At 43.2% G+C, this 20226-nt stretch overlaps 1 protein-coding gene across 1 annotated transcript in view; it reads right to left on the minus strand.

The window, feature by feature from the left end:
* The window catches only part of LOC141123516 (hydroperoxide isomerase ALOXE3-like), a 70132-nt gene that overhangs the window by 41301 nt on the left and 8605 nt on the right, over nt 1–20226 (minus strand). The window contains exons 2-5 of the mRNA XM_073612060.1: nt 17736–17934; nt 11694–11775; nt 8333–8461; nt 1851–1954 (exon numbers count right to left, since the gene is read on the minus strand). Of these exons, the coding sequence (XP_073468161.1) occupies nt 1851–1954; nt 8333–8461; nt 11694–11775; nt 17736–17934 (514 nt within the window). The remainder of the gene's footprint in view (nt 1–1850; nt 1955–8332; nt 8462–11693; nt 11776–17735; nt 17935–20226) is intronic.

Consider the following 20226-nt stretch of genomic DNA (forward strand, 5'->3'; position numbering starts at 1 on the left):
TATGTTAGTGCAAATAAAAAAAGTATCACGGACAGTACTCAATTTTCTCTGTATGGTGGTGAGAAAGCCTTCACAGGCTCGGGATTGATTGCCGTGTTGGGTTGCAGCTGTGGAGCATTGTATTTGGTAAAGGGGGGCATGGGGGAGGCAATTGCCCCCCTCCCAGGTTATTCCTTGCCCCCCCGTGCACCCTGCTAATTTAGGCTGCGGGGCAGTGGCGGATCTACCAGGGTCACAGCGAGTGGGCCCTGGCTTTCCGCCACCTGGGGGCCCTGACAAGTGATACAGGGCCCTGCTGGCTTCATAGGCAGTATTGGGGCCACTCCTGCATGCCCAAACACCTGTGAACCTTCTTTCCTGAGTGCGCGGCACAACCGGGTGCTGATGGGCAGAGTTATCCATCCCTGCTAACCTCTGTTGTGCGCCAGAACTTCGTGCAGCTTAAAAGAAGTTCCAACATGCAGCGGAAACTGAGGGAGCAGGTATCAGCTTGTCCAATAAGCCGACTGATCCACCAGCTTTGTGTAAAAAAAATATGTTTTCATTTTCTTTCAACGTTTTCCGAAAACTTGTGGAAAAAAAAATGACCCTTTTTAAAGGGAAGAGTCCATTTAGGCAATAATCCACAAGAGGTAGTGCAAGTCCCTTAGAGTTGATGATTGGCCATGATTAACAGCAAAAGTCCATGAGGGTCCCCAGACTCAGGACCCTCATCAGGTACTTCGATTGGGCTCCCATCACCCTCCCAAAGGGGGTGATCACCCCAGCAGAGTAACAGATTACATTCTCCTAGGGGCTTGGAGTCAGCCCCTTTTTCACTATTTGACCTGTAGGGGGGAAACCTTGCTGTAAATGGCAGGAAAAACCTTAACCCTTACATCCTGGCTACCTCCAGCTAACAGGTCAACCTGAGAACATGGTGCAACATCAAGACATTGTAACATTTTGTACCTGGCTGACTCAATTAACATGAGGGTATGAGCCCAGACAGGAAAGACAAGAACTCAAACAGGAAGACATGTTAACTCTCATGTTAACCATCTTGTAGGCACCTGCGTACAGATCCATTAGAAAAACACTGGACTTTGTTCTCTTGTAGGCTGTAGGCTGCTTTGATTAGCTTGCAAGCAAAAAAGGCAAAAGCTTGAAAAAATGAAACTAATTCAACCACCATATCTAAAAACAGAGAAGATGCAATATATTATTTTTGTTTTTTGGGTTTAGATATGCTCTAAGTGAATCTGCCACAGATGTAAATATCTGTCAATTCTGAGAATGCGGTAGCATATAACTCATTCCCCTTGCCCCAATTTGGCAGGTTTTTGGTCATTGGCCCAATCCTGTCACATGGGTTTTGGGAGCGAATCCTCAGCAATGTGTAAGGTTAAAGATGCAAGCTTTAAATTGGCTTTAGATTGATCAAAATTTGGTCAGTTCAGCAAGGACAGGCTGTTGGATTGACTTCTGTTGAATGTGAATTTTGGAAAACTTTTGTCAATCAGCAGCTGCAGTCGCTGATCAGTGTATTCTGACAGCAGAGAGTCCTCCTGTCAGAATATAATGTCCTGGTGGGGGAGAATTACACCTCGCTTGTGAGGGTGGAGGTGGACAAGAAAAGAAATCTATGGCAAGCTTTCTGCAGAGCTAACTCTCTTTGTTCCTGTTTGCTAAAAAGGGTGGTTAGAGGGAGCGGAGGTGAATATGTAGGGGAGGATGAACGAACTTGTTGCTTTGCCCCCAACAAGAAAAATGCAAGTTTAGTTTAGGGATATGTTTTAACAGACTAAGTTTGAATTACTGAGTTCGCTTTCGAAGAGTATACCAGAGATTCAGAAACAAATTTTACACACCTGAATATTGTGATTTTCGTAGGAAGGTCACTAATTTGATGTCATCCAGGGTAGGCCATGTGTCAGTGTTGTAGACATATCCATCCAGCTTTGCTTCTAAGCCACTAAGAGAAGAGAAAATAGACAATGATTATTAATACCTGTTATGGATGGATAATGCTGGTACACAGAAGTATGTACCCAGTAAATTCCACACAATGTCCAGCCTCTCCCTGCAGATCTTTTATTTGAAGGGTCAGAACTACCAGACCATAGACTACAGCCAATAAACCAGACATGCCAGGTAACAGCCATACTGAGGCTTAGACACCAGGAAAGTTCAGATGAAACCTTGTCTTGGGCAAAAAAGATTGGCTGGTTATGGCCCTAAAATTCCTCAGCGAAGAGCACCAGACGGTATACTAACCATATTTTTTGACACACGTGCACTCCAAAATAACTATTTTGTACAATATGTTAACTATTGTTAATTACTATGAAGACATTATGAATTGTACACTTAAAATGAAAAGGGGTTCGGACTTTCCCCTCCCTTCCCTCCCTTTATTTGCTCCCCTCCCAAGCCCCCCACCCTTCCCCCCCCCCCTTTTTTCTCTCAATCTCTCTTCTCCCATTGGCTTTCCTATTCTCCCATTTTTTCTATCTTTTGCTTTACCCTTTTGTTTTCACCTTATTACCTTTCCTTTTACTCTGAAAAAAGGGCAAATTTTCTCCTGAGACAGTTTTAGAGGAGTTCCCTGATCAGGTTTAATATTGGTTCCTCTTTACACTTGGGAAGATATAATGATATTGTATTCAACATATAATCACCAGGAATACCTTGTGCAGGATTCATTCTAGATTTGTATGTGGCTATTGTTTGTTCTACGTAGTTCTTACATGATGTTTTGTATATCCTTTACCTGTATCATTCTGATATTATGCAACATGTCTCTCGAATAAATAAAAAAATCGGAAAAAAAAAAAAAGGAGTTGGGACTTTAAATGAGGTGCGCAATAATGTCAGTAATAAATAATATAGTAGACGCATCAATGATAATTGTATAGAAATACTGGAAATGGTGATATAATGCAATATTACACAATAATGTTGAGAGCAAATTTTATTTTTAAAGAGCCTCATCAACAGTGTGATAAAAAAAAACATTGGATGAATTTATGTAATAATGGCATACAATTATTGAAACATATATATCATGATTGGGCTGGATAATAACACATTGATAAATTATGGACCTAGGACATAGGTTAAAAAGCTGGTTAGTGTAAGTATATCTTAATATACAGTAACAACATAGGTTCATAGTTGGCGATAGATCACTTCCTCAGGCGTAGATGCAATCTATAAAAAGTATATAAACAATGTCGGACTCTAATAATAACACCCCATAAAGGGAAAGATAGGGAAACAAAAGGGAAGGAGTCCACTGAGATGGTGGGATATCCTACCCTCATTTACTCACATAGCAACTCAAGGTTCGACATGTGGCACCTGTAAAATGAGGGTTATCTGGAGGCGTCTGCACTGGAAGCTGTGGGAGTACTGCCCGCGCCCACCAATGCATGGTTAGGAGGACTAGCAAGAGAGAGGCAGATTTCCATTGTGTAATAATTGGTACCATGACTCCTAGTCCCAGGGAAGTCAATAAATATTGTTGATATAAAATAATCAATGAAGTGAATACAGTTATTGCCCACCAGTCTATATGGTGTGACGACCAATTTAATATCCCACAAGAAAAAGTAAGCACTAAAAAGTGTATGGAAGTATCATCATATTGGTATATATTATATATTTGGAATCTAGGGCAAAATGAAGCCTAGGAGTAACCAGAAAGGTGTATAAGTACAACATGTGTCTGAATAGGTAAAATAATAGAGAGAATAGAGACCCATACAAGAGTATATATACCTGAAAGTGAGAGTAACTAAAAGTGATGAATAGCCATAAAAAGCAATAGGCAGTTTTTACCAGATCGAACACCTCATATTGTATAGTAAATGGCATAGCCATGGTCAAGGTGCAGATTGGCCCAGAGAGAAAAGAGATGCCTATAAGTGTATGTAGTCCTGGACAGGGTGGTATTTATAGCAATTGTGTGGCCACAGGATCCTCCTAGTGTCACGTAAGCACCCGCAATTGGGGGGGGGGCCTCCCACCTGAGCGCTAGGGAACCGCTTGGGCATTGGCGCCAAAAATTCCCTCATGGTGCGAGCGCTGATGTAACCCACGCGCCGGCGTGACGTCGTCAAGGAATTACGTCATACATCCAGTGCAGGAGGCGTGGCACCGATGCGTAATGGGAAGGACCCGCCCAATCCTCCGCACTCAGGGAAGGGGCCCCGGAGCGCATCGGAGGTCCCGGAAGCATTGGACTAGTCCTTCAAACCACACGCTCCACAGACACATGTAAACAGCACAAACTCATGGAATTAAAGCACACAAATATGTATACCAGACATTGTCAAAAATTAACCTACCATCCCGATATGTATAGAAGAGCACCTCGATCGGGGTCTGCCATCTGACAAGATAGCCAGAATCACTGATTATATATACACTCTTCCATCCCGGGTTAAATAAAGGAGAGATGTTTTTGGACTTTAAATGAGGCACAAAGTGCAACAACCAAGTGCCTCCATCCCTATTCAGTTAAAATTAAAATTTGCTCTCAACATTATTGTGTAATATTGCATTATGTCACCATTTCCAGTATTTATATACAATTATCATTGATGCGTCTACTATATTACTTATTACTGACATTATTGCGCACCTCATTTAAAGTCCCAACTCGTTTTAATTTTTATTTTTAACTGAATAGGGATAGAGGCACTTGGTTGTCCCAATAACTTCTCTCCTTTAAATATTGAACCCGGGATGGAGGAATGTATATATAGTCAGTAATTCTGACTATCTTGTCAGATGGCAGTCCCCGATCGAGGTGCTCTGCTATACTTATTGGGATGTTATGTTAATCTTTGACAGTGCCTGGTATACATGTTTGTGTATGTTTTGTTCCATGATTTTGTGCTGTTTACATGTGTCTGTGGAGCATGTGGTTTGAAGGACTAGTCCAATGCTTCCGGGAGCTGCGATGCTTTCCTGAATGCGGGGGATCGGGCAGGTCCTTCCCACTGCGCATCCGCGCCTCGCCTCCCGCGCTGGATGTATGACATCATTCCTTGACGTCGTCACGCCGGCACATGGTTTACATCAGCGCTCACACCATGAGGAAATTTTTAGCGCCAATGCCCAAGCGGTTACCTACCGCTCAGGTGGGACGCCCTCCCTAATTGCGGGCACTTGTGTGACTCTGGGAGAAACCCATGGCCACACCATTGCTATAAATAGCACCTTGTTGAGGACTACATACTTATGGGCATCTTTTTTCTCTGGGCCAACCTGCACCTTGACCATGCCTATGCCATGTACTATACAACACGAGGTGTTCGATCTGGTAAAAATTGCTTATTGCTTTTTATGGCTGTTCATCACATTTAATTACTCTCACTTTTGGATATATACTCTTGTATGGGTTTCTATTCTCTCTATCATTTTACCTATTCAGACACACGTTGTACTCATACACCTTTCTGGTTACTCCTGGGCTTCATTTTGCCCTAGATTCCAAATATATAATATATACCAATATGAAGATACTTCCACACACTTTTTAGTGCTTAATTTTCTCTTTCACTTACCTTTCTTTTTGTTTTTCTTCTTGTGGGTTATTAATTGGTAGTCACACCATATAGAATAGTGGGCAATAATTGTATTCACTTCATTGATTATTTTAAATCAACAATTTTTATAGAATTTCCTGGGATTACCAGTCATGATACCACTTATTACACAATGTGGAAATTTGCCTCTCTCTTGCTAGTCCTCATAACCATGCGTTGGTGGGCGCGGGCAGTACACCCACAGCTTCCGCCCCCAGATAACCCTCATTTTACAGTGCCACATGTTGAATCTTGAGTGATGGTGTTTGGAGTATCTTTATCAGCCGATTGTTACTTTCTGGAATACACATATTGCTATTGTGGTGTAGGATCTGGGCCTGTTGTCCCTCCATCCCTTTATCTTTCCTTCTTTCTCTCTCCTTCCCTCCCTGCCTCTTTCTTTCTCTCTCTACTTACCTCCCTTTCTTTCTCTTTCTTTTTTTCTATTTCCTCTCTCCCTCCATCCCGCTCTTCCTTCTCCCTCCATCCCTCTTTCATCTCAGACTCTAACCACACCCCCTTTAAGCCACGCCTAATATTTAGTTTAAATGCATTTTCACACCCCCACTGCACCACACCTACAAATGAATACCCCACCCCTTATTATAATATGACTCCGCCTACATACAAAAAAGTGTCCCTATAAATGTTTTTATAATGTTGGCAACTATGCAAATGGCTCTTCCATTATGTTATGGTAGGGAATGCAAAATATTTATACATCATTCAGAAAGTTGATGATGAGACAAGCAGTGATGACATTTACAGAAAACAGAGCTAACGTGTACGTTTCCACAGGCTGTGTGGCATGTTTTCACCATTAACTAACATCCTTCCTACCACTCAATTGTGTACATTTGGATGACATATACTGTACATACAGTCTAAAAAAAAAAAAGTCAAACTTCTGCAACTGACTTCTCCCTGCTTTATATCTTTTTGATTAGATATAAGGGTTATAGATAAAAGGGAAGAGAAAAGGGTGAGGCACAGTAAGTTTGTGGTGAGGGTGGGTTTAAAGAGTAGGGGTGGCTTGTAATGAAAAAAGAAAGAAATAAAAGGGGGGGAGGTGGATTGGGGAGGGGGGCACCCCTCTACCCCTTTCTGCAAGAAAGAAGAGTTGTTTGGGTCCTAGTAAAAGTCTAATGCATAACATATCATGAAGGAATAATGCAGCATTTATTTTTTATAAAGATGCCAAAGGGTCCATATTTCTATTTTTTTTTCTTCCTGGTTCTTTATGGCCAGGGTAAGATTGTTCATTTCTTTAATTTTCTTTTTCAGTGCAGCACACCAAAATGCCCAGGTTTACACATCTGTGCGATGTGGTGCACTACGACACAAGTGCAGTGGATTGTGTAGGTGCTTTGGGGTACCATTCAAAATGTAAGGCACTGTGCCACATCACACTGTACTTGATTTGTTACCATGCACAAGATGTGTAGGGAGCCCTAGTACATTGGTATAAACCCATCCCAAATCCCCCTTTGTGGTTTTTCTGAACGTTGTTTAGCTGTACCGTATATACTCGAGTAAACCAAGTTTTTCAGGACATTTTTTTGTGCTTAAAATGCCCCCTCGGCTTATACTGGAGTCAAGCACTTTTCTGGTGCAAAGAATGACATTTTCTGAACCGAATTTGGGGCCCCATATCTCAGGACGACTTGGTGCTAGAAACCCCACATTTGGTGTGCAAACCCAGTGGAACTAGCTCTACAACATATACAACATACTGGAGTTCCTAGCACCAAGTGACCCCAAGATATGGGGCCCCAAAATCGGTTTGGAAAATGTAATTCTCTGCTGCAGAAAAGTGCTTGACATTTTCCAAAACAACTTTGTGACCCCGTATCTCAGGGCCACTTGGTGATAGAAACCCCAGCTTTGGATATGTTGTAGTGATAGTTCCACTAGGTATGCAAACCAAACTTGGGGTTCCTAGCACCAAGTGAGCCCAAGATACGGGGCACCAAATTTGGTCAACTGTGTCTATCTGTAGCAATGTCATTTCGGGACCCTTTGGGTCCAGAGACCCCAAATTTCGGCTGCAGCTAGGGAGCACCTAGGAACCCTTAACTACCGAGTTTGAAGTTCGGGGGATCTATGGCTGCAAATGGGCACAGTGAGGGTGCAAATGGGCATTGTTGACCCTCTTTTCCACTTACAGTAGCTGCGCATTTCTCACCCTAGGCTTATACTCGAGTCAATAAGTTTTCCCAGTTTTTTGTGGTAAATTAGGTGCCTCTGCTTATATTCGGGTTGGCTTATACTCGAGTATATACGGTATTATTTTTCATAATTTTTGTTGTTGTCATTTTACAATTTTAAAACATTGCTCACGTGTTGTTTATTAAGTCTTTATCATTTGAATTGGAATGTTTTTTCTTCCCTATCAACCCTTGTTACCAGAACAGTGCCAACCAGATGTGTGCCGGCAAAGGAAAACAAAGGAACTTTCCGGCAGTGACACCTGCTGGATGCGTCAGATTTACTGATCGCTCCACCCGTCATCTCAGTGCGATACATTGCAAGTGAAAAGTCACATGACCACAGTATACATATACTGTAGAAAATAAGGTACTAGACAATATTTCCATGTTTTCTACAGACTGGAGCTTATATTGTTATATTTTGCTTTAGTGTACTGAATCAGTGGCAGTGGGTTTCCCGACACATTAGGAAAGTCAATTAGATATCAATGTTAATTTTATATTGTCTGGAATTTCTTTGCAGAGAAATAGATGCTTGATACATACCTGGAATATGACGCCAAACCAAAAGTGACTTGCTTCCGGAAGGAGTACTGGTCGTTAGGAGGCAGATTGTGCGGATCATTATTCTTTACATCAATGCAACGAGGGGCACCTTCTGCATAAACTTTCCACCTACATAATAGAATATTATTATTATTATTATTATTAAAGGTCCAGTTACCGGAACCAAGTCAGTATTTAGTTACAACCATTCTAAAGTAGCGGGTTAAACCCCTTTACGACAAAGCTAAAATAAATCTAAATAACTAAATGCAGTTTTTCAACTTTGATATGCGTTTGTAAAAATGTACATATTATTGCAACTATTTAGTGCATCCATATGAATTATACCTTGTTTTTTTCAAGACAAATTGGGCTTTAATTTGGTGGTAAATGATAACCTGTATCCCCCGATATTTTTTTTTTATTTAATAGAAAACTGGTAAAAATAGTAAAACAAATCATTTTTTAAAATCTAAATCTGTATATTTCTTTCTATTACCATAACCCACCACCCAAGAACAATACAAAATAAATTTTCCTGCTCCTGATGATTGTAGCGATACCTCCTACCCTGTTTCTATTTGGGGGGTAGGGCTTATATTGCAGCCATCACCGACAATCACGCTAGGTCTTATTTTCGGGGGAAACAGGGTATATGTATATTATTTCTTACAAATACAGTAAAGAGGGCAGGAACAATCAACCTTAGCACCACATCCCATAGAGAAAATGTAAACAAAGAGAAGGAAGGTGGGGTAAATAACCCCGGGACTTTTAAGGTGCTTTTTATATGAGGTAAATAGAGTAAATAGACATGTATAATTTATCCATAAAAAGGTTTTTATTATTACAATTATTACACATTACACAAAAATAGTTAAAAAAAACCTCTTAATATCCACATCCAGTTTAGGTAAGCAGTAGAAAGGATACCACTCAATAAATACCACTCAACATGTTTCACTCATTTGGAGCTTCCTCAGGAGTTTTGGTATAGTTTGTGGTATACAGGCTGCCAGATATCAAATAAGAATTAGATTCGTAAAGAAATATTCCCAATGAATAACATTAGAGATATAGGTAGGTCCCTTTGATAGAGGTTCCAGTCCAGTTTTGGCCACAGAAGGACTAGGAATTGATATGTCCTTAAGTGGAATCAAAACTCATTTACTGGAGGAAAAAAAAAACTCATTGTAAGTAGAAGCGGCAGTTTGGGATCAGCATGGTATGGAGATCTACAGCCAGCCAATTTAGAGGGGTCAAAGGAATCTTGAAAAGGTGTGAGTGCATAAAAATGCAACTATGATGATAGTTTGGGCAGGCATAGGATGGAAGAGAGACAACCCCTCCCATAGACGAGGAGCCTTTGAGCCTATCGCTTCTACTTACAATGAGGTTTTTTCTGCCTCCAGTAAATGAGTTTTGATTCCACCTAAGGACATATCAATTCCTAGTCGTTCTGTGGCCAAAACTGGATAGGAACCTCTACCAAAGGGACCTACCCATGTCTCTGATGTTATTCATTGGGAATATTTCTTTACCAATCTAATTCTTATTTGATATCTGGCAGCCTGTATACCACAAACTATACCAAAACTCCTGAGGAAACTCCAAATAAGCGAAACATGTTGAGTGGTATTTATTGAGTGGTATCCTTCCTACTGCTTACCTAAATTGGATGTGGATATTGAGAGATTTTTTTAACTATTTTTCTGTAATGTGTATTAATTGTAATAATAAAAACCTTTTTTATGGATAAATTATACATGTCTATCTACTCTATTTACCTCATATGCAAAGCACCTTAAAAGTCCCAGGGTTATTTACCCCACCTTCCTTCTCTTTGTATATTATTTCTTGTTTGTAACCCATAGTAAGGCCCAGAAACAAAAGTGTGCATTTTTTTTATCCTGTCTAAAACACGCTGACACTAATTGACACTGATACTAAAATTAAAAAATGCTTTTAAAAAAAAAAAAATAATAATACTACCTAAAATACACAGACCTGACCTTTGAACCCAATCTTTGACTCTGGCCATGACCTTTTACTCTATCCTTGGCCAAAACTCTAATGCTGTGTACACACGAGTGGACTTTTCAGCATCAAACGTCCGACGGTCTTTCCGACGGACTTTCTGACAGACTTTAGATGTAGTTACGACGGACTTTCGAACGACCGGACTTGCCCACACATGAACGGACTAAAGTCTGTTTGAAAGTCCGTTCGTTTGAACGTGATGACGTACGAAGGGACTAGAATAAGGAACTTGATAGCCAGTAGCCAGTAGCTGCCCTATCGTCATTTTTTGCCTGTCGAACTAGCATACAGACGAACTGATTTTTCGATTGGACTCGAGTCCATCGGAAAGATTTGAAACATGTTCTAAATCTAAAGTCTGTCTGATTTTCGACATTAAAGGTCCACTGAAGGTCCGATGAAGCCCATACATGGTCGGATTGTCCTACGGATTTGTTCCGTCAGACCAGTCCGGTCGAAAAGTCCGCTCGTGTGTACACGGCATAACTCTGACACTTACTTAAACCTTAACCACTTAGGAACTGAGCCTCTTTTTGAGATTTGTTATTTACAAGTTAAAATCACTTTTTTTTGCTAGAAAATTACTCAGAACCCCCAAACATTATATATTTTTTTCAGACACCCTAGGGAATAAAATGGCGGTTGTTGCAGTACTTTCTGTGACACCGTATTTGTGCAGTGGTCTTACAAGCGCAATTTGTGCAAAAAATACACTTTTTTGAGATAAAAAATAAGACAACAGTAAAGGTAGCCCAATTTTTTTCTATATTGTAAAAGATAATGTTACGCCGAGTAAATTGATACCCAACATATCACACTTCAAATATTGCACCCGCTCGTGGAATGGCGAAAAACTTTTGCATTTAAAAATCTTCATTGGCGAAATTAAAAATTTCTACAGGTTACCAGTTTTAAATCACAGAGGACGTCTAGTACTAGAATTATCTCTCTCACTCTAGCGATCGTGGCGATACCTCACATGTGTGGTTTGAAAACCGCTTTCATATGCGGGCGCGACTTACATATGAGTTTGTTTCTGCGCGCGAGCTCGGCGGGACGGGGTGCTTACATTTTTTTTTCTTATTTATTTTATTTATTATTTTTACACTGTCCTTTTTAAAAAAAAAATGTTTGGGTCACTATTATTCCTATTACAAGGGATGTTTATCCCAGCTTTGGAATCAGCAGAAAGCCTGAAGTAGAAGGCAACTTTATCATAAGCAATATGAGAGTGTGAAAATGAACAATCCAAATAAAATATCCTGTAATGGACAACCCCCTCTCACCACACAGAGATAGAATGGATGTGCTGATCACTTACTTGTGGGTTTCTCTTTGTATCCCCAATTCTAATTGTCTTTGTTGCTGGATAACAGGGGGAGTATTCTTAGTTATCACAATACCTGAAACAGAAGAGGTTATAAATTCACATATTTGCTGCTGCAATACCCCCGTTTAGCCCATAAATCTGATAGAGCACATGTGTCAAATACAAGGCCTGCGGGCTGAACTTGGCCCTCCAGGCCATTTCATGTAGCCCTTGCACCCAGGGCTTTTTTCACCTGGAACGTGGCAGAAGTCTATTCCGCCACCTCCGGCTTCTCACTCACCAGCGTCACTTGTAAACACAGAAGCCTTTCAGTGGCTTTCACAGATCCCTGAAAGTGGATAAAGTAGGAGAAAATCGGACGGATTGGGGTAGAGCATTCCAGAGAATTGGAGAGGTTCTGGAGAAGTCCTGAAGGCGAGCATGGGAGGAGGTGACAAGGGAGTTTGAGAGCAGGAGGTCTTGGGAGGAGCGAAGAGAACGATTAGGTTGGTATTTTGAGACTAGGTTAGAGATGTAGCTGGGGGCCAGGTTGTGGATGGCTTTGTAAGTTAAAGTTAGTATCTTGAATTAAATTCAGTGACTGAGTGGCAAACAATGGAGGGATTGGCAGAGGGGTATAGCAGACGCTGAGCGGTTTGTGAGGTGGATGAGCCTGGCAGCAGCGTTCATGATGGACTGAAGTGGGGATAGCCTATTTAGAGGTAAGCCAATGAGGAGGGAGTTGCAGTAGTCAAGGCGGGAGATGACCAGGGGGTGGATAAGAACCTTTGTGGTGATATTGGTTAGGAAGGGGCGTATCTTGGAGATGTTGCGGAGGTTGAGGCGGCAAATTTTGGATAGTGATAGAACGCAGGGTCGAAAGGTTAGTTCAGAGTCCAGGATTACACCTAGGACTTTGACATGGTGAGATGGGTTGATAGTTGAGCCATTGATATTGACAGAGAAAATCAGGGGAAGTGGCACCTGAGGGAGGAAATATCATGAGCTCAGTTTTGGATAGGTTGAGTTTAAGGAAGTGGTGTGACATCCAGGCTGATATGTCTGTTAGTAAGTTGGTAATGCGTGAGGCGACAGATGGAGAGAGCTGGGGGGTGGAGAGATTGATTTGGGTGTCATCAGCGTAGAGATGATATTTAAAGCCGTGGGAGGCAATCAACTGACCCGGGGAGGTGGTGTAGATTGAGAAAAGGAGAGGTCCAAGAACAGAACCTTGGGGGACCCCAACGGAGAAAGGAAGAGGAGAGGAGGAAGTAGATTTGTAAGTGACACTGAAGGAGTGGTGGGATAGGTAGGATGAGAAACAGCGAAGAGTCATGGAGACCAAAGGAGTGGAATTTATTGAGTCAAGTCATGGAGACGAAAGGAGTGGAGTTTATTGAGGAGGAGGGGGTGGTCCACTGTGTCAAAAGGCAGCAGAGAGATACAGGAGAAGTAGTACAGAATAGTGTCCACTGGTTTTAGCCGTTAGTAGGTCATTTGAGAGTTTAAGGAGAGCAGTTTCCATGGAGTGTTGAGGGCAAAATCCGGACTGAAGGGGGTCAAGAAGTTTATTCATGGTCAGATGGTCACTTAGAAGTTTGGAGGGGAAGGCGAGCAAAATTGTCACTCTTTTTTTGTTTATAGCGCAAAAAAAAATAAACGCAGGAGGTGATCAAATACCACCAAAAAAAAGCTTTTTTTGTGGGAAAAAAAGAACGTAAAATTTGTTTGGGTACAGAGTCGCATGACCGCGCAATTGTCAGTTTAAGCAACGCAGTGCCGAATTGCAAAAAAAGGCCTGGTCATTAAGGGGGGAAATCCTTTTGGGGCTGAAGTGGTTAAGATCTTCCCACTGTTACTGTAATTTGGACACACCCACAGTTCAATGCGGTTTGGCGGTGGGGGTGTGGCTGAGCACCTATTCTCTGAGAAAAAAAGCCCTGGATACATTTTTATAGACTTCCAGATACAACAGGCCATTTTGAGGACAACCACAATGCTGATGCGTCCCACGAATAAATTGAATTTGACACCCCCATGATAGAAGTACCAAACAGCCAATCCCAAATACCACTGAGCTCTATAGTGCTCTTGAGTTAATGTTTGGGCTCTGCAGCATCAGTACCTGGTAGCAGAGCTTGAAATGATGAGGAAGGCCTCTCTTACACCTGAGACTTGGGTACCTGGTAGTGTGGACAGAAGGCGCGGGAGTGCAAAGTGGCACTAGTGCCTGTAGGTCTTGCTAGTAGCAGAGCAGGTATCCACGCTAGGCAGGAGAAGTCATCAACAGTCTTTAGTGAAGCAGGCCGGCTGGTAGACAGATGGTGGGTGGCAGACTGAAGCAGGCTGATACTGGCTACAGTGGGCAGGTGAGAAATACAGCAGGAGCAGACTGTAGAACAGCAGGCTCAGCAGGATGTAAGGCAAGTACTGGAAACAACAGGAAGATTAGCAGAGTCAGGCAGGCCAGGTCATGCACTGGCAGGACAGATCAGGTACACAGGAGCTGGCAAGAGCATGGTCAGGGTACAAGCCAAGTCAGGAGTCAATCAGTGGAACAGAAGTAAGCAGGTGCAGGCAGAAGAGGTGGTCAAGGACAAGCCAGGGTCGGTGCAAGCGGAGTTTGGCGAGAGATGTCAGCCTAGCCGGGTCAGACACTGGAACGATGGTGCAGAATGACAGGGTCACAGGATACAGGGCAGGCTGAAGACACAGCAGCACTGATTCTGAGCACTGGCACAGTTTAAATAGCTACTTTGGCGCCAACATCACTCACAAATGCACGTGAGCACGCCCATGAGCACGTGTATGTGCACCTATGCATGCGCATAAGTATTAGCCAAATTGCTGTGTCTACAAGAGGAAGCCTGAATTGGCCTGTGAAGTCTGTCCAGAGGGACCATGTTGTCTACTGGCATGCCCTTCCTGACAATCAGATACTCAAATACCTAAATTTCACTGTACCCCATAGCAGCTTGGTATCAGATATTCCCAGTATGGTGCAGTTAATAAAATAAAGAGGACTTATAATTGGTTGTTGTGTTAATAAACTGTAGTACTATGTCATGGGTGGAACTATAAATATACTATTATAAAAAACATTCTTATAAATGCCGCCCCTTTCCTCCAGCAAACCCCCTAAGTCTCCACTCTCTCCATGTACATCCTAGCAGAGCCGATCCACCCTATACGCTCACTACGCAAGCTGCGTAGGGCCCCGCTGCTGTGGGGGGGCAACCAAGACCCAGCATCCCCCCTGCAGGGTTCAGGCTGGGCCAGGGGGCAGGGTGGAAATTTCCCCCCAGGCAGCTTACATTATCTTTAAAACGGCCGCGGGCCACAGCACTATCTGGCTATTATTTTTTTTGTTGCTAGATGTCAGCCGCGGCGCTGGCTGTCTGTTAAATTTTTTTTTACTAGACGATGGCCACGGCGGCTGCCGATTGGCTAGCTGGCTGCTGCTGCACTGCATTGTGGGAGTTGTAGTCCGGCCGTGCTAAAGGTAAGGACCTTATCAGGGCAGCAAACTACAACTCCCACCTCCCAGGAGTCTCAGAGGCAGGTCACATGGCACATCAGGGGAGGGTACGAGCGCATCAAGAACGTCCCGTCCCATGTGACTTGCTGAGCTTGTGGGCTGGGCACTGGGAGAAAAGAAGAGAAGAGAAAAGAGAAGAGAAGAGAAGAGAAGAGAAGAGAAGAGAAGAGAAGAGAAGAGAAGAGAAGAGAAGAGAAGAGAAGAGAAGAGAAGAGAAGAGAAGAGAAGAGAGGAGAGGAGAGGAGAGGAGAGGAGAGGAGAGGAGAGGAGAGGAGAGGAGAGGAGAGGAGAGGAGAGGAGAGGAGAGGAGAGGAGAGGAGAGGAGAGGAGAGGAGAGGAGAGGAGAGGAGAGGAGAAGAGAAGAGAAGAGAAGAGAAGAGAAGAGAAGAGAAGAGAAGAGAAGAGAAGAGAAGAGAAGAGAAGAGAAGAGAAGAGAAGAGAAATGACAGGACAGAATCATCACCCCTCCGTAGAGGTGCAAGGACCTGGCTCTCCACTGAAACACACAGCCCTCCCCAGCCTGAAGTAAGGTGTGATGACCTCTGTTGTGATAAAACTTATTTACTGTATCCCCTTCAGTACTAAATTTAAGAAATGATGCAATAGCAACAATTTTAAAGTTTTGCAGTGGCGGCTTAAGGGCAATCAACCAACCCCCCCCCACCAGCGGGTCAGGTAGAGGGCCCCTTAGCAGAATTTTGCTTAGGGCCCCAGGTAGATCAGGATCGGCACTGATCCTAGTTTCCAAAAGCCTCAAAACCAGGCTCTGCTTTTTCTACACATGCATAAAGAATCTCCAAATATTACTATAGAAGAGATGTCCATTGTTGGGCCAAATGAGGTGGGGGGGAGTGCGAAATAGAAGACAAAGCCAATAGAAGCACACCTGGTTTCCCTTACCACACCCTTCTCCCCTCTTCCCCCCTCTCCTTCCCTTCATACCTGGTTTTCCCTCACTTTCCTTCCGTCCCCCTCTTCCCCCTCCCCACCTTTTTTTTCTGTTCTCTTAGTCATTTCACTCACCCAATAAGTCCTAATATTATAATTGTTGATACATGTCATACTTTTCAGACTGGTGTCAACTTAATTATTTACATATTATCTTTGTTCATTCATTTATTCCACTGACTCTATAGCCAAATACATAATTCCTATGTTGCTGCCTTTTATAATCAGACACACTTTCAATAAACTTAATTTAAGTTTTTTCCCATTAATTTATGAATGTACTCTAAACTACAATTTTAGTAGAATTTTTTTCTACAAGCATTAGTAGTGCTGTTGCTTGATGAGTAGATTGCAGGTGCCGCCTGCCCACACGCCCCTTACCGGTCACAGGGCATTTCCACAATTGTAATCCATCGTAAGTTGCATATCTGTGTTCGGCCTTCCCCCTTTGGGGTTTTGGCGGGCCGGGGAGACGCTGGTCAGAGCCAAGTCGTGGGAGCCTTTGAGAAGTCAAGGTTCAGGAGATACGGCTATACATGTGTGATTGGTAATTTTGTTCCAAAATGTTCTTTATATTTATATCTGTTATATATAGTTATGTGCAAGTTGCATTGATGCATTTTTTCATGCATGCAATTTCTCCCATAGCGCATGCATATCCTCTGAAGAAGACCCGATGGGGTCGAAACGCGTCAGTTCATCCAAGCGCCTAATTACCTATATCCCTGTGTATAGATTTTTCTATGCGCTTATGTGCTTATAATATCTCCTGTACCACAGCTCATTTTTACTTTATTGTCATCTACTTTTGCAATCATGTTTCAATAAAGATTATTTATTTTAATTTAGTGTCACCCTTTACATATTGTCTACTGCTAGAAAACCCTGTTTCCTGGGGATAACTTCCTTTTTGATTTACTTTGGGGTGTGCAGTAATGATCTTTTCCCAGGTGTCCCCTTGTTTCCATAGAAGCACACATAGTACACCACACCGATGGGTGGGGAAGGACAAATTGCACAGTGAGAACAGTGGGAGGGGCTTAAATGGGTATAGTTAAATAAGACCCGGGCATAGACTGCTCTGGGTTACAAGTGCATAACTCTCAAGTGTGAATAATGTACATAATGCAGGGGTCCAGAGTGCAAGTTAAAAAATAAGTAAAGCCCTCTACCTTCCACCCCCCCTCCTCCATTGCCCATGACAAAGCCACATCAAGCCAAATTTGCTGCGCCCCTCCCTTGATTGAAAGTGAAATGCGTGTGCAAAAGTATGAATGCAACAAAAAAAAATGCAAAAAAGTAAGAAATAAAGTATGAATGTTTAAAAGTGCACAAATGCTGTGTACATGCTGCTATGGGCTGTTAGAGAGGTAAGAATAATTCATCTTCTTTTGCAGGGAGCTTATTTGAACTTTAGTAGAGCTTTAAGGATCTCCACAATTAAACTCATAACATTAATGTTTGGTAATAATATTTCACATCTGCCTCACATGGAAAATGAAATACACAGAAGAGATAGTTAAATAGAATTCCAATATAATAATAAGAATGATAAAGTCATATCTCACCCTTCCCTTCTGGGATCTCCACAGATTTTAAGATCCACTGATACAATGGGAATTGGTAGAGTTGGCCATTGGGACAGGTCACAGTGACATAATTGCAGTACCAGGGATCCAGATGGAAATTTAGGTAGGGCTCGATGGACAGCCTAATAAACAGGAGCTCTCCAAGGTCTTTATTTTCGGTGATATTAAACTCTGTCACCTGGAAAAGCCAAAAGTAGAATTTAAGAGGTCTGCACACAATACAAATCTAAGCACTGGTCATAGATAATTCAAAAAGCGTGCGGGTAGAGATAAACAGACTTATTCAAAAAAGTAGATTAAAGATCAAGTGATACATTTTGTACTAAGAAAAATGCAACTAAATAAAGCGCTGCGCTCCCAACATATGCACAAATACTGGGCTCATATAAAAAAACATAACAAATCTCGTTAAAAATCGCTATTAATGATCAACTAATTATTCAGTGTAATAAACATATAGCGAAAGCCACAAAAAAACTTTTAGAGAAATAGGTCAAGTTTTAATAAGTCTTCCCATTATTTATTTCTCAAGTGCTAAAACATTTTTTGTGTTTTTTAGATTTCATTGGTAGCCTTTATCTATGTTTCCTGACAGACTCCATGGCAGTCTACATGTGGGTTAACCCCGCCTCCTCTCCAATGCTATAGGACCCCATTCCCATAAATGTGAGCTCTCAGCCAGAGACTGCGTTCCTTTTTTGTTCTCCTCTTTGGACCAATACAGCATGTGCACTTACAATTATTATTTATTATTGTTCCATCTGGATGAATGAGCCCCTGGGGGCCAGAGTCAGGCATATTAAAGAAGTGGTGTAATAACCCAGGGTAGGTGAGTGGTTCCAGGCATAATGCCCTGGTGGTGGGGGGCCGGCCCGTGTATGCCCATGACAGGACGACCAGAGTGGTGCAGCTGAACTGGCAGGGTCTGAAGATGGTGCCTGTGACATCGGTTCTCCTCCATGGCAGCAGTTTATGTTTTTTTTCTCTTTTTCTCTTTTTCCCTGGCTCTAGTGTCCTCTGGCCGTTTTCATGGCAGCTGGAATGCTTCTGCGTTCCAGAACGCCGTGGCACTTCCTGGCCGTGGCTGCGAGCCGTGGGTGAAACCGAGGCTTGGTTTTTCACATATGCAGCGCGGGAATGGGTCCGGCGGCCACGCAGGCGCCTGGCGGCCAGAGTTCTCGGTGCAGGTGCATAGGAGGCACGGCGATAATGTCACCAGGGCAGGGGATTCAAACAGCCCCTGCCTCTGGGGAAAATCTTGCGAGCGTCAGCTTCCCCAAACACTGGGCATCTGCTTATGTGGTGAGGCACTACCTCTTACCCGGTTTGCGGGGCGGGACCAGTTCTTAAAAGGGAAGCAACCAAATTTTTTTCTCTTCTCTCCTCCCTGCATAACCCCTCATTCTGCTCCCTGTCCTGGAATTATTGCTCCCGGCAAGAGCATTTTCCTCCAGGTGCCATGGATAAATCACTGCCTCCTTGCGGCCAGCCCTCACGCACAGTGTGTGTGGGCAGAGGGAGAGGGCCAGATTCTTGGTGGGTGTACTATGACTCATGTGTTAACAGCATGCCTATTTCCTTCTCCCTTATTTGTCAGCCCTTCCAGGTCAGATCGCCAGGTCATTCCTCGGAATGACAGAGACCCTGCCAGGCTGCAACAACGGCATTCTTCATCTAGGTCCAGACGCCATGGCTCACTGACCCAGCATCAAAACAGGCCTGGTATAGGATCCCCTGTTAGGGGCACTCATTATTCTGCAATAAGTTGGATAGTGCCAGGACCCGGGCCACAGGTAGGAAGTCGGCTTTCTTGCCCCAGGACAGGCACCTATTTGGGCCAGAAGATGCCCCAGCAGAGGAGACACAGCACAGAGCGCGCCAGGGAAGTGCGCTCCTACAGACCAGGACTTCAGAAGGGACTGGAGGAGAAGATAGATGTCTCTTCAGAAATCCGCTAGGAACCAGGTGTCCAGTGGACGTGAACCTTCCAAGTTCCTTTGGGATTGAGTCCACCCAGGCGGGTCGGGTGGGGGCACACTTGCTTCTCTTCCGGCACATCTGGGCGGCCTCCATCTCAGACTTCTGGATCATCAGGACAGTCTCTTCAGGTCACACGTGGTCCTTCACCAATACTCCTTCCCTCAAATTTATCCCTACTCTGCTACCTCGGGCAGAAGAACAGAAGCAGGTGCTGCTGTCCTATGTGGACTCGCTAGCGACGCAGGGCGCTGTGGGCTTCTGCCTGCCCCACCCCCTTTCCCACAATTCTGCTGACTTCCCTCCTCTCCTGCTGGCTGCTGCTATTTCAGGATGGAGAGCAGGGGAGGGGGAATATTTAATTTACCAGCCCCTTTATTTTCTGAATGAACACAGTGAGTGATCAGTATCGATCACTCTCTGTGCTTATTCATATTAGTCCCTTTCTCTGTCGCAAAAGTGAGATATCAGGGGGTCTGTATGGTACCCTGAT

The sequence above is a fragment of the Aquarana catesbeiana genome, linkage group LG01 (assembly GCF_042186555.1).
Source record: "Aquarana catesbeiana isolate 2022-GZ linkage group LG01, ASM4218655v1, whole genome shotgun sequence".
Taxonomy (NCBI): domain Eukaryota; kingdom Metazoa; phylum Chordata; class Amphibia; order Anura; family Ranidae; genus Aquarana; species Aquarana catesbeiana.